General features: G+C 33.2%; 1 protein-coding gene across 1 annotated transcript in view; it reads left to right on the forward strand.

The window, feature by feature from the left end:
- The window catches only part of SLCO4C1 (solute carrier organic anion transporter family member 4C1), a 58,712-nt gene that overhangs the window by 23,255 nt on the left and 19,209 nt on the right, over nucleotides 1-16,248 (forward strand). The window contains exons 3-4 of the mRNA XM_057695494.1: nucleotides 11,344-11,526; nucleotides 15,382-15,478. Of these exons, the coding sequence (XP_057551477.1) occupies nucleotides 11,344-11,526; nucleotides 15,382-15,478 (280 nt within the window). The remainder of the gene's footprint in view (nucleotides 1-11,343; nucleotides 11,527-15,381; nucleotides 15,479-16,248) is intronic.

A 16,248-nucleotide genomic window follows, 5' to 3' on the forward strand; every position in this document is an offset into this window, starting at 1 on the left:
TTTTATTGTTTTTAGTATTTTTCCATTGGTTCTGGAACCAATTAAGTATTCCAAAAAGACAGTTATAATTTCTGCAGATAGAAATTGTTTTACCTCTTGATTTTCACTTCATAGGCCTCTAGTTCCTTTCTCTTTCCCTCCAATACAGTATGAAAAGTTGCAGAGTTAGGGCGCATCCTTGTCTTCCTCCTGATTTTAGCAGTCTGTATGTGTGCATATACATATACGCACTTATATACATATATATTTGGTCATGTGAAAGAAATACCTATTCTTATTTTATGTTGACATTTGCCAGTTTGTCAATTGTCTGCTTAAAATCTGTGAAACTAATCATTTGATTTTTCTAATTAGATCTAATATGTTAAATTTTAATAGACTTCCTAATGTGCTTCTTTAAAAAGGTGTGCTGTATTTTTTACATATGTTGTTGGATTTTGTTGCTAATATTTTGTTTATAATTTTTTGCATTGATATTCAGATATGAGATTGGTCTGTGGTTTTCTTCAGTGTTGTTAATCTTTTTCACAGGCTATTATCAATTTATAATCAATAAAAACATTTTGGTAGTTTTTAATCCTGTTTCTAAGTTCTGGAATAGTTTAAATAACACTAGGTTTATCATTATTATTGGGTTGGCCAAAAAGTTCCATAAGATGTTACGGATAAAACCCAAACAAACTTTTTGGCCAACCCAATATTATTGTCATTATTACGTCATTATTATTATTTAATATATAAAGTTTTGGTAAAATTCATCTCTGAAATGATCTGGGCTTGGGAATTAACCATTTTAGATTTTCAAATTAATTTGCTAGAAATTTGCTCTAAGTAAGTCTTGTGATTTTTATACTTCATTTCCTTTTTTTAATGTATTATTTGTGTATATGTAATTTCTCCTTTTCATTATGTTAGCTAGTGGTTTATTTTACTGATTATTCCAAAGAATTTATTTTTTGTACACATTTTATTACATTTTATTAATCAGATTTCTATTCATTTGTTAATTCTTTATTACTTTTTATTAGAGATGCCTCTTAATTGCTTGCTTTTCTTCAGTATTTCTTTTTCCTAGATATTCTTTTGCATGTTATTTTCTCCATCAATATTTTATGATAAATTCATCTAGTGCCAGTGGTGTTAGTGCTGGGGGCAACTCATTAATGTGTGATTTATTTTTATTTTTTATTTTTTTTTAAATAAATTTATTTATTTATTTATTTATTTGCTGCGTTGGGTCTTCATTGCTGCACACGGACTTTCTCTAGTTGCTGTGAGCGGGGCTACTCTTCATTGTGGTGTGAGGGCTCGTTGTAGTGGTTTCTCTTGTAGAGCATGGGCTCTAGGAGCATGGGCTTCAATAGTTACTGCACATGGGCTCAATAGTTGTGGCTCACGGGCCTAGGGCACAGGCTCAATAGTTGTGGCGCATGGGCTTAGTTGCTCCGTGGCATCTTCCCGGAACAGGGCTCAAACCCGTGTCCCCTGCATTGGCAGGTGGATTCTTAACCACTGCGCCACCTAGGAAGTCCAATGTCTGATTTATTTTTATATGGTTTTTATTTTGACTTCTTTTTTTTTTTTTTTGAATGAGATACTTTTCCTATAAGAACTACTTTAGTTAGAGCATATAAATTTCGATGTGGTTTGTTTCTAGCATCATTTCTGAGAAATTTTGTAATTATAATTTTTTCATCTAAGAATAGTTTAATAGGATTTTTCATTTTTTTGAATTCCAGGTAGATGGGCCTTTTCATTTTCTGCTGTCTTATAAATTTCTGGCTTTCTTTTTCACTTTCGTCATAGACTGTTATTGTAATTTACTGTTTGGATTGTATATTGATATTTTTGTTGCATAATATTTGGTCAGTTTTTTTTTTAGAATTGTCCAAGACACAATTTTATAAAAGACTAGAATTTGACATGTTTTCCTTAATTCAATGGTACTAATTATATTGTTAGGCCTTCTATCCTGACTTATTTTTAACAATTTGCTGTCTTGGACTTGGAAAGATGAAAATTAGTCTGCTGTTTTAACTTTTTATGTCTGTTTTTGCATTTCTGGTAGTATCTGCCTAATAAAAATTGCTGCTGTATATTTATATTATTTATTTATTTTTAATTTTTATGAAAGTTTAAGCCTTCATTTGTAATTGGTTGTTTTATTCTATACTTCAAAAAATTTTGATAAACTTGCCTTCAAATTTACAGTTCTAAATTTACAGTTTTAAATTTACGGAAAAATTGTGACGATAGTATAGTTTCCATATATACCACAACCTTTTTCCCTATTGTTAGCATCTTACTTTGTATGCTACCTTTCTTATGATTAATGAGTTAATATTGGCACATCATTTATTAAATTTCCTACTTGTTCACTGACGTCCAAACTTTATGTAGATTTACTTAGTTTTACCTAGTGTTCTTTCTCTGTTCTCAGATCTGATCCAGTTTACCTTATTACATTTAGTTGTCATGTCCCTTTGGCTCCTCTTGGCTGTGATGATTTCTCAGATTTTGCTCTTTTTTTCATGACCATAGCAGTTCTGAGGAGTAGTGGTCAGATATTTTGTAAAATGCCTCTCAACTGGGATCTGTCTGATGTTTTTCCTGTAATTAGACTGGACTCATGGGATTTTCAGGGTGAGGAACACACAGGCAAAATGCCATTTTCATCACATCATATCAAGGGTATATGCTATCAACATCACTTATCACTCTTGATGATAACCTTGATCATCTGGCTCAGGTAGTATTTTTCAGGTTAATCTATCGTGAAGCCACTCTTTTTCTACTTTCTATACTATATGATTTGGAAGAAAGTATGTGCACCCCACGCTTCAGAAATGGAGTGTTATGTGCCATGTCTTTGAGGATGGAGTATCTACATAAATTACTTGGAATTATTCTGCATGAGAGATTTGTCTCTTCTCCCACATTTATTTATTCAATCATTTTTTTTTCTGTGCAGATGCATGGATTTATATTTTATACTTTAGATTATAATCCAATGCTACTTTATTTTGTTGCTCAAATTTTTCCAGCTTTGCCTACATGGAGTTTTTTCAGTTGGCTCCTTTGTCCCTTTGACATACCTCCATCATTGCAGATATTTTTGTTTGTTTTGAGAACTTCCTTATTTTCTTGCACTCTGAGATGCTGCAGGCTCATCCTGTATATTTCCTGCTCCAGTCCTAAAATCAACTATTTCTCCAGTGGGCCCTGGTTTCTTTAATTACAGAATGGGAAGTTATCATCTAGAATACAGTGATTATATATAAACTCCACTCATTTTCTTTTGTCACATTCTGCATTTCCTCCTGGAAATGATTTTAATTTTTTATCATTAAATCATTAAATTAATGATAATTTAAATCATTGAATTTAAAAAATTTAAAGTGATTTTTAAAAGTTTGTATAAAGTTCACTCTTTGTACTGTAAAGTTCAGTGGATTTTGACAAATGTATAATGTCATGTATCCACAGTCAAACCATCATATAGAATAGCTTCATTACCCTTTAAAAAAAATCCTGTGGTGCTTCATCTATTCAACCCATCCTCCCCTCTTCCCTTGGCAACTACTGCTATGCTTTTGCTTTGTCAGATTGTCATATATTTGGAATTATAAAGTATATATCCTTTGTGGACTGGATTCTTTCACTTAGCAATATGTATTTAAGATTCATCCATGCCTTTCTGTGGTTTGACGTCTCCTTATCAATTTTTATTAATTTTAGGAAAAGTAAAAGAAGGAAATTTTTCAGAAGTAATGCAGAGAGAGTAATATATTGGATATAGTAGTTTTCATAAATAGATCTTAGGCCTTGTTTATTTGGGAAAAATGATAAAATAAGATCTGTTAACTGTTACAGAGCCTTTCATGCAGTACTGTAAAATGGGTTATAGCCAGGCTGAGATATTGATACCCACAAACCTTGCTGAAGTATTTACAACAGATCTGTGGAGAGGGACTGCAAAGATCAGTGACACAAAACTGATTATCCGGAAATAAACCCATACATAGGAAATCTAATAAAATATATACTCTTTGGTTAACCCAACAGAATGCTGAATCCCTCTCTCTTCCCACTAAAATATGTTATATATGAATTAAAAAATAAAGTAGTAAAACTGCTAGGATAAAACGTAGCTTTAATAAACTTGTATGTAATCATGGAGAAGGGAAGACTTTTATAAGTCAGATATCTGACTCAGAAGCTCTGAAGTAAGTTTGAAATGTTAGTTCACAGAAAAATGTGCAGGTGGCCAATAAACATATGGAAAAATGCTTAATTTCATTGATGAGTTTTTCAAAAGCATTGCTGCATTGCTAATGGGATTGCATATTTTTATAGCTTTTTGATAAGGCAATTTGGCAAATCAAATATAAATTTTTTTAAATAAATTTATTTATTTATTGGCTGTGATGGGTCTTTGTTGCTGTACACAGGCTTTCTATAGTTGCAGTGAGCAGGAGCTACTGTTTGAGTGGGGCTACTCTTTCTTGTGGTGTGTGGGCTCCTCATTGCATTGGCTTCTCTTGTTGAGGAGCACAGGCTCTAGGCACGCGGCCTTCAGTAGTTGCAGCACACGGGCTCAACAGTTGTGGTTCGCGGGCTCTAGAGCACAGGCTTAATAGTTGTGGTGCACGGACTTAGTTGCTCCACTACATATGGGATCTTCCTGGAGCAGGGATTGAACCCGTGTCCCCTGCAATGGCAGGCAGATTCTTAACCACTGTGCCACCTAGGAAGTCCCAAATATAAATATTTATACACGTTGACCCAGCAGTTCTACTTTTTGGAATCTGTCTGATGATAGGCTTGCACAAATATGCCAAGATAAATTTTAAAAATATTCATCACAACATTGTTTTGACTTAAATGTATGTATAATATCATAATGTTAAATAATATATGTAATATTATTATTAAATAGAAGTTGTGGACTTGGCAAATAAATCACATTTATGCTGTGGAATATTATAACAGTGCCTACAAAGAAATTTAAATACAGATTTAAGTTCCAACATCAAGGATGTCTAGGACATAAGAAGTGAAAACTGGAAGTTGTTGAATATAAAGATAGTATGTTTAATATGATCATACACATGTAAAAATGTAAATGGATATAAAACTTGTGAATATGTGAGAAAATGTCTGAAAAATGATCAAAGGAACTGTTAAGAGGGGTTATTGCCTCCATCTAAGTTACATGGGAGAGCATTAAGTGGAGGCAGACAGAGGTAAGGGAGAACTTGGATTTTTTTTCTTGATATTCTTCTGTTGTATTTAAAATTTATTTAAATAAGCATATTGAAACCCGTTGACTACTTTATCTGGGAAGAACAAACACCACAACCCCACAGAATACTCATATAATCAAAATGTCTACCAGATTATTACAGAAAGATATTTTCCTAAAGGCAATTTACCTATTATAAAAAGGAAATAGGAGAAAATAGTAAACTAATAATGCATGTATGTATGTTCAATTTTGCAATGTATTAAGTAGTAAGAGATTGTTAGTCTAATCTACTACCTCCAGGAAAGTGAATAATGAAAGCAAGAATTATAATTCAAATGTTTGACATGACCAGGGAAATATCACAAATAATGCAGACCTAGACCAGTTATAAATATAAATTGTCTGCCAAAATATCCGTCAACCTCTTTTTATTTTTTATTGGAGTATAATTGCTTTATCCTGTTGTGCCAGTTTCTGCTGTACAACAAAGTGAATCAGCTGTATTTATACATATATCCCCGTATCCCCTCCCTCCTGTGAATCCTTCCCTCCCTCCCTATCCCACCCCTGTAAGTCATCACCAATCATTGAGTTGATCTCCCTGTGTTATGCAGCAGCTTCCCACTAGCTATCTATTTTACATTTGATGGTGTATATATGTCAGTGCTACTCTCTCACTTCATTCCAGCTTACCCTTCACCCCCCACCCTGTGTCCTTATGTCCGTTCTCTACATCTGCATCTTTATTCTTGCCCTGTAGTGACAGGGTTCATCAGTACCATTTTTTGGATTCCATACATGTGAGTTAGCATATGGTGTTTGTTTTTCTCTTTCTGGCTTACTCCACTCTGTATGACAGAATCTAGGTCCATCCACCTCACTACAGATAACTCAATTTCATTCCTTTTTATGGCTGAGTAATATTCCATTATATATATATGCCAAATCTTCTTTATCCATTCATCTGTTGATGGGAATTTAGGTTGCTTCCATGTCCTGGCTATTGTGAATAGTACTGCAGTGAACGTTGTGGTACATGTTTCTTTTTGGATTATGGTTTTCTCAGGGTATAGCCCCAAGAGTGGGATTGTTGGGTCATATGGTAGTTCTATTTTTAGTTTTTTAAAGAGCCTCCATACTGTTTTCCATAGTTGCTGCACCAACTTACATTCCCACCAACAGTGCAGGAGGGTTCCTTTTCTTCACACCCTCTCCAGCATTTATTGTTCTAGATTTTTTGATGACAGCCATTCTGACTGGTGTGAGGTGATACCTCATTTCTCTAATGATGAGTGATGTTGAGAATCTATTCATGTGTTTGTTAGCCATCTGCATGTTCTTTGGAGAAATGTCTATTTAGGTCTTCCACCTAGTTTTAGATTGAGTTATTTGCTTTTTTGACATTGAACTGCATGAGTTGCTTGTATATTTTGGAGATTAATCCTTTGTCAGTTGCTTTGTTGGCAGATATTTTCTCCCTTCTGAGGGTTGTCATCTTGTTTATGGTTGTTTTCGCTGTGCGAAAGCTTTTAAGTTTGATTAGGTCCCATTTGTTTATTTTTTATTTTATTTCCATTATTCTACGAGGTGGATCAAAAAGGATCTTGCTTTGATTTATGTCATAGACTGTTCTGCCTATGTTTTCCTCTAAGAGTTTTATAGTATCTGGCCTTACATTTAGCTCTTTAATCCTTTTCGAGTTTATTTTTGTGTATGGTGTTAGGAAGTGTTCTAATTTCATTCTTTTACATGTAGCTGTCCAATTTTCTCAGCACCACTTATTGAAGAGGCTGTCTTTTCTCCATTGTATGTTCTTGCCTCCTTTGTCAAAGAAAAGGTGTTCATATGTGCGTGGGTTTATCTCTGGGCTCTCTGTTCTGTTCCATTGATCTATATTTCTGTTTTTGAGCCAGTACCATACTGTCTTGATCACTGTAGTCTTGTAGTATAGTTTGAAGTCAGGGACCCTGATTCCTCCAGCTCTGTCTTTCCTTTTCAAGATTGTTTTGGCTATTCGGGGTCTTTTGTGTTTCCATGAAAATCATAAAATTTCTTGTTCTAGTTCTGTGAAAAATGCCATTGGTAATTTGATAGGGATTGCATTGAATCCATAGTTGCTTTGGGTAGTATAGTCATTTTCACAATGTTGATTCTTCCAGGAACATCGTATGTCCCTCCATCTGTCTGTATTGTCTTTGATTTCTTTTATCAGTATCGTATAGTTTTCTGCATACAGGTCTTTTGCCTCCTTAGGCAGGTTTATTCCTAGGTATTTTATTCTTTTTTGCTGCAATGGTGAATGGGAGCATTCCCTTAATCTCTCTTTCTGCTCTTTTGTTGTTAGTGTATAGGCATGCAAGAGATTTCTGTGCATTAATTTTGTATGCTGCTACTTTACTAAATTCATCGATTAGTGCTAGCAGTTTTCTGGTAGCATCTTTAGGGTTTTCTGTGTATAATATCATGTCATCTGCAAAGAGTGATAATTTTACTTCTTTTTTTCCAATTTGGATTCCTTTTATTTCGTTTTCTTCTCTGATTGCTGTAGCTAAAACTTCCAAAACTATGTTGAATAATAATGGTGAGAGTGGGCACCCTTGTCTTGTTCCTGTTCTTAGAGGGAATGCTTTCAGTTTTTCATCATTTAGAATGATGTTGGCTGTTGGTTTGTCATATATCACTGATGAATATAGATGCAAAAATCCTCAACAAAATACTAGCAAACAGAATTCAACAGCACATTAAAAAGATTATACACCATGATCAAGTGGAGTTTTTCCTTGGTATTCAAGGATTCTTCAACATAGGCAAATCAATCAATGTGATACATCATATTAACAAATTGAAGGGTAAAAACCATATGATATTCTCAGTAGATGCCAAAAAAGCTTTTGACAAAATTCAACATCCATTTATGATAAAAACTCTGCAGAAAGTAGGCATAGGAGGAGATTACCTCAACATAATAAAAGCCGTATATGACAAAGCAACAGTCAACATCAACCTATTGTAACATAAATATATACAATATTATAGAGTATATTTTAGATATAAAATTTAAAAACATTTTTATGCATAGAATTTGCATCTGAAAATTTAATGACAATGACAATTTAAAGAATATTCAGGATTGGTGCTTTAGGGGCCTTATATCTCATCAATCAGGAAATAATAAATCTTGATCTGAAATCAAGGAAATAAAAATAGAATTAGCTGAGGTCATTGTTAGAATGCAAATTCCTAGATACAACAGCAGATTCAAAGGGAGAGGGTTGGAAATATATTTTTAATGAGTCTTTTAGTTCGTTAATATTATATGATGAGTTTAGGAAATATGGATTATGTTAATACCCAGGCTTTGAATGTGATTTTTTAAAAGATTTTATATCAAATCCTAAAGATAACTATTTGTCAGGTATCCAAATTGGAAAGGAAGAGGTAAAATTATCATTATATGCAGATGATGCGATATATAGAAAACCCTGAAGACGCCACACAAAAACTACTAGAGTTGATAAATGAATTCAGCAAGGTAGCAGGGTTCAAGTTTAACATACAGAAGTTTGTTTCATTTCTTTACACTAACACTGAAAAAGCAGAAAGGGTAAAAATACAATCTCTTTTAGAATTGCATTAAAAAAATTAAAGTACTTAGGAATAAACCGGACCAAGGAGGTGAAAGACTTATTCTGAGAACTATAAAACATTGATAAAGAAAACTGAAGATAATTTAAAGAAATGGAAAGATATCCCATGCTCTTGGATAGGAAGAATTAATATTGTTAAAGCGGCCATACTACCCAAAGCAATCTATAGATTTAATGTACTCCCTATCAGATCACAGAACTAGAACAAATAATCCTAAACAGATTATATATATATATTATACAGAACCATAAAAGACTCAGAATTGCCAAAGCAGTTCTGAGGAAAAAGAGCAAAGCTGGAGGCATAACCCTCCCAGACTTCAGGCAATACTACAAAGCTACAGTAATGAAAACAGTGTTGTCTTGGCACAAAAACAGACGTGGATCAATGAAACAGAATGGAGAGCCCAGGAAAACCCACACGCCTATGGTCAATTAATCTTCAACAAAGGAGGCAGGAATATACAATGGGAAAAGAAGTCTCTTCCGGCAAGTGGTGCTGGGAAAGCTGGACAGCCGCATGTAAATCAATGGCATTAGAACACACTCCCTCACACCACACACAAAAGTAAACTCAAAATGGGTTAAATACTTAAATATAAGACATGACACCATAAAACTTCTAGAAGAGAACATAGAGAAAACACTAACATAAATTTTAGCAATGTTTTCTTAGGTCAGTCTCCCAAGGCAATAGAAATAAAAGCAAAAATAAACAAATGGGACCTAATCACACTTATAAGCTTTTGCACAGCAAAGGAAACCATAAAGAAAGCAACAAGACAACCTACAGACTGGGAGAAAATATTTGCAAATGATGTGACTGACAAGGGCTTAATTTCCAAAATATACAAACAGCTCACACAACTCAATAACAAAAAGAACAACCCAATCAAAAAATGGGCAGAAGACCTAAATAGACATTTCTCCAAAGAAGACATACAGATGGCCAATAGGTTCATGAAAAGATGTTCAACATCACTAATTATTAGAGAAATGCAAATCAAAACTATAGTGAGGTATCACCTCACACTGGCCAAAATGGCCATCATTAAAAAATCTAAAAATATCAAATGCTGAGGAGGGTGTGGAGAAAAGGGAACCCTCTTATACTGTTGGTGGGAATGTAAATTGGTGCAGCCACTGTGGAAACAGTATGGTGGTTCCTTAAAAAACTAAAAACAGGGTTGCCACGTGATCCAGCAGTCCCACTCCTGGACATATATTCAGAGAAAACTCTAGTTTGAAAAGATGCATGTACCCCAGTGTTCATAGCAGCACTGTTTACAATAGCCAAGACATGGAAGCATACTAAATGTGCATTGATGGATGAATGGATAAAGAAGATACCATACATACAATGGAATACTACTCAGCCATAAAAAAAGAATGAAATAATGCCACTTGTAGTAACATGGATGGATCTAGAGATTATCATAGTAAGTGAAGTAAGCCAGAAAGAGAAAGACATAACATATGATATCATTTATATGTGAAATCTAAAATACAATACAAATGAACTTATTTACAAAACAGAAACAGACTCATAGACAAGCTTTTAGGGTTACCAAAGGAGAAAGGGGGTAGGAGAGGGATAAATTAGGAGTTTGGGATTAGCAGATACAATCTGTATAAAATAGATAAACAAAATGGTCCTACTGTATAGCACAGGAAACTAAATATGTTCAATATCCGGTAATAAACCATAATGGAAAACAATATGAAAAACAATATATATATGTATAACTGAGTCACTTTGCTAAACACCAGAAACTAACCCAACATTGTAAGTCTACTATACTTCAATTTAAAAAAAAAGAAAAAAAAGATAACTATTTTTCCTTTGAAGATATTCAAAAGAACATCCTATGGACCCAAAGATTGCTTCAAAATATAAATGTAACAAAGTAATTTGACCTGTAAAAAAGAAGTAGACATAATTTCTAAATATTACTGCTTTGTAGTGAATATTGAGAATTACTGTTTTGGCCAAAATATCCTGTAATCTAAGCACACTTTTCAAAGTGTTTAAGATTGTTAAGATAAAATCAATATGGTGGTGACAAAAAAAAGTCTTTTTAAAAGAAGAAGTCAATATGGTGGTTATATTGTATTTATGACTTGGAAAAAAATCAAGTCTAGTGGTTTTTTTTTTCCTTCAATTCAAAAACTGTCCTTCCGTGGCACCACTTGATTCAATTGTGTTTATACAATTTGTTAATTTTGGTTCTTAAAGTAATGTTTCTCAGTTTTGTTCTGTATTGTTAAAATTTTGATGTAATATTTCATAAATTTTCTTTAATAATATCTGTATTTTAAAATATATTGAGTATAATCAAAGTGAAGTGATTGGAAGATATAAGGAAGGTTATGTTAGGCAAGTATAATTTATAAGGCATTTAAATTAGCTAAAATTTTGATAAATTCACATTTTTTTTTTCCCTGAAGATACATGCTTAACAGCAAAGAATAAAACCAGTTGTACTACTTCAAGTTCTTCACTTTTCTACTACTTGTATGTCTTTATTTTGGGACAACTATTTCTGGGAACAGGAGGAACTCCTCTTTATACCCTAGGAACAGCCTTTATTGATGATTCTGTGCCCACCCACAAATCTTCTCTCTATATAGGTAAGTTTGCTCTCTAATGTAAATGTCTTGGCGTCATTTCATCGTATCGCTTGTTTAATTTATAAGTAAAGCATAACACACTTATTAAGAAGTTAGTTGTGATTTCATGGGTATTTACATTCAATAAATGCATTGTTACTTTTTCTGTTTAATTATATGCTGATGTATCATGTTCTTCAGTTGAATGTGGTTATGATTTTTATTGATATCCTGCTTTATTTCCAGTGCTGGGCATACCAGCTTTTCTGGAAGTGCCATCCAAGGAGTCTAGATAGCTGGAATATATCCCAGGTTAATTTACACAGGTGTGGGGATAGAGTTCTGCTGTTCTGCATGACTCACTTCATCCTACAGGGACTTGACTAGAGTCAACAAAAGAAACCACACAATGGTACTCAGAAACTCCTGTGGAGTTCTTTATTTCAGATTAATGCTTTTTATGTGTGACTCATTTTTTTTCCTTTGTGATCTAATTCTTAGCAGTACAAATTTCTCTTAAATTCCATCCATGAAGTTCCCGGAAGGTAGAGCTAACTAGACCATGCATAGCCCTATATTTAAATTAATGTGTAATTTATTTGCACATGAGTTTTCACTTTATCGTCTATTATTCTAATGTAAGGGACTTAGTCCATTTGGACTGCTATAACAGAATACCGTAGACTGTTTGGCTTACAAGCAAGAGAAATTTATTTCTCACAATCCTGGAGGCTGAGAAGTACAAGATCAGGGTGCTAGAGATTTAGAATCTGGTGAGGGCCCATTTCTTGGTTCATAGCTGACTTTTACCTGTGGCAGAAGGGACAAGGGAGCTCTCTGGGGCCTTCTTTTAAGGGCTCTAATCCCTTTTTGAGGGCTCCACTCTTATGACCTAATCATTTCCCAAAGGCCCCACCCCCAAATACAATCTCATTGGGAATTAGGTTTCAACATATGAATTTTGGGGTGACACTAACTTTTAGTCTGTAACAAAGATCTGTTGCTTCCTTTTTGCTCTACATTCATATTTCTTGCCCTTTTTTCTTTCTTTTTGATAATTTAATATTTATTATTTCATTTCTCCCCTCTGTTAACTTACTAGGTATATGTTCTTTTACTGTTAATCTACTAATTACCTTACATGCAAACTTGATTTTATGAAATTCTAAAGTTAATGATACTTTTACCACATTTCTGATCATCACATAGGTCCTAAAACCCTTTAACTTTCTTTCTTTCTTTCCCAACATTTATTCAGTTATTTCTGTGTACTGTAATCCCTTCTATATTTAAATTCCTGAAATATTATTGTTTTATTTTAAAATATTGATCCATTTTTATGAACATGTTTACCTTTTTTATTACTCTTCTTTCCTTTGCTACTCTGAATTTCAATCTGGGATCATTTTCCTTTAACTTGAAGAACAGTCTTGAGTTAATTTACTGGAACAGTCAGCTTGTGATGAATTCTCTTAGTTTTTCATCTAGTTTTTTTTACCCTTTTCCCTGATGAATATTTCCACTGGGAATAGATGATTAGTTGGCCATTAATTTTCTTTTAGTACTTTAAAAGTGGCATTCCACTGTATTCACTTCCACTGTTTCTAATATATGTTTACCATTTTTAAGATTCTTTTCTTGTATTTGACTTTGTTTTATTTGTTATGAGTGTATAGGTGCAAGATTCCTTTTATATTGTCTGTTTTGGACTTATATGACTTCATGAATGTATTGCTTGATATTTTTCATTGGTTTTGGAATATTTCTTGTGATTATTAATATAATTTCTGCCCTATTATCTCTTCTCCTGGGACTCCATTTACTCCAATTACATGTATGTTAGGCCTCTTTTTTCTTTTTAATGTATTTTTTGTCCTTTACTGTCTTTTCTATATTTTCTGTCCTGTATTTTTGCTGTGCTTCCTGATAAATATTTACTGATTTAGTAATATATTTTCCAGTTTAGTGATACTGAATTCAGTTCTAAGTAATTTGCTGTGGGTCCATTTCATTTTTAATTTGACAAATGCATTTTATAGTTCTAGAGTTTTTTTTCTGAATCACTCTGTCTTTTAATAACTTTATAATCTCTGTCATATGTGGGAACACTGCAATCTGGGAAGGCTTTTTTCTGATTTCAGGGATTGAGTTTATTTGAAGCTAAGCTGCAATTACTCTGTGAGCTGGTCTGCTTCTAACTCATCCTTGCTTTTAGAGTATAGCCTCCCAGGGGCCAACTTAAAATGTAGGGCAGGGAAAGTTTACAAGATATACCCCCTGAACCACAACTTTTGTTTCCCTACTTCCTAGAGGCTAGCAAAGGACAGTGTACCCTCCCAGTACCTCTTGTAGAATTAGCCAATTTATCCAGGAAAAAAATATCAGTCCCAATTTTTGTTAAATATCTCTCTTCCTCAGAATCTTAACACAGTGATCCTTCATTATTTTTATCTCTTTGTCTTATATTTAAATATAATTTTTACAGTTTTAAAAACTTTTTCTTAGTGGGCAATTTGGTTGGAAACACTAGTCTACCATTGTCCATTCACCATTACCAGAAATTTAAATTTTGGGATCATATCCAATTTACCTTTCATCAGTTGAAAACTTTAAATTTTTTGCTTTCTTGATATATTTCTTTTATGAACATATGCAAAGCAGTCTTTATTGCCAACCAGGGAATAATTGCTGAGGACTGAGAAAGCAGGTGATCTAGACAGTGCTATTCAATGTGAATTACATAGATCCATGCCAACATGAAGAAAGCCACAAAATGAAAAACTTTTAGAAACTTTTATAGCAATTTTATATTTCCACAAAACTTATACGGTATCCTTACAAATGTATCAGTCTAAACCCAATTGGAAATAATTTGTAAAAAGATCTATCACCAAAGATGATTTGGGAATCACTGATTTCCAGCACTTTTAATCATGTACTTTTATCCATAAAATTTTTTGAGCATGAATCTTTTATGTATATGCACTTAATTACTTATAAATTATATACTTAACATTTTCTACCAATACATTTTTTACATTTAAAATTATAATTATAATATAAATTAGGGTAGTTCATAGACAAATAAAAGTTTATTATGTTTTATTATATGTTTATATATCTTGTATGACCTCTACTTTGGAGCCTTGATCTAGTACGTAAGTCATTTTTGCCCTTGATGTATGCTTCATTTTGTGTATGGTATATTCCTTTTCTTTCATGTATGAGAATGAGACTCTCATTAATAAAAATATTCAGAAGGTGGTAATATGTGAGGATACTGATGTATGAATACTTTTTTAAGAGAAATTGAAAAGTTATATATCAGAGAAATAAGGTCAGTTTAATTCTGCTTGCTGCAAGTTAAAGTGGGAGACTCACTAAGTGAGAGAGTTTAAATTAGTGGTTTACTTTTAAGAAACAGACTGATGACCAGAACCGTTTTAAATCAGCTGCCATAGTCCAAAATAAAGAATGCTTTTGGAATGTATACAGAGTATAAAAGTCTTCTCATTTCACACTGTTTTCTTTCATAAGAATTGTAGCCAATAATTACTGTCACTGTTCACAAAGGGTAATAGTAGATGAACTACCCCTGCTGTGAGTTAACAGGGTATAACTTTCCATAGATTTATAATTATTGGATTTGTTGCAGTCATTATTATAGTCCAAAATATTTTACATTGAATTATGTATTTTAAGCTCCTTGACAAGTGATACCACTCCAGTGGCATTTTTTAGTGAAAATATGTGTAATTTTGATAGAATTCTAATCATTTTGTTTTTCTCCAGTAAAATATTTGTTTTTCTTCACGTCAGACATTCAAAGCGAAGTTGCACAGATGATGACGTTCAGTGTCTTTGTTCTTTTTCTAGGAATTGGCTATTCCATGTCAATTTTAGGCCCAGCTGTTGGCTATGTGTTGGGAGGACAGTTGCTAACCATGTACATTGATGTTGATTTGGGACAAAGGCAAGACGATATCTATTTTTCTTTTATTTAGATTTACATTATTTCAATCATGTTAGTAACATGGGCAGAACATTTTGATAGTATTTCTTCAGAATATCATGAGGGATTTTTCAGGAAGCAAACTGAATACATACAATTTTTATGTACTATTTTGGCTGCACTGCTTCATGAGTTAATGCCATACCATTTCTTGGTATAGTGCATTTATTCATAAATAAGGATGCTTAATAGTTAGCTGGTGAAATTTTTCAAAATACACAACGAAGACCCCATGCATTGTTCAAAAATAATAGTTTAATTAAAATTAGTTGTGTTTTCAGTAGATTTAGCTGTAGGTAGATAGCCTGAAAAGTCTTGAGAGTTTATGATTCTCAGACTAAGTGCTATCGTAGCTCTGATAATATCTTAGAGATCACAATTATTGCACTTTAACAACTGTGACACTGGAGAATCATAACAGGTAATATTTATTTTATCCCTTACTATGTTCTAGACAACATAGGTTTTCTGTGTAACTTTATTTTACGTGTCATTTTATTTAATCCTCTTAATAATCTTATAAGGTAGTTGATACACAGAACTTGGTAAGTCGCCAAGGCATGAAATGAAGTAGATCTTTTTGACTCTGAAACTCCCTTCTTGCCCACTGAGTTGCCTCCCCCTTTTCCTGAATAGAGAAATTAGTGGCCTTTGGTGAGGCCATATTTTTTCATTTTACTGTAACTACACAGTCCTTTGCATAACTGTGAGCAATGAATAAGAAAATGTGG

Source organism: Hippopotamus amphibius, chromosome 1 (assembly GCF_030028045.1).
Source record: "Hippopotamus amphibius kiboko isolate mHipAmp2 chromosome 1, mHipAmp2.hap2, whole genome shotgun sequence".
Classification (NCBI taxonomy): domain Eukaryota; kingdom Metazoa; phylum Chordata; class Mammalia; order Artiodactyla; family Hippopotamidae; genus Hippopotamus; species Hippopotamus amphibius.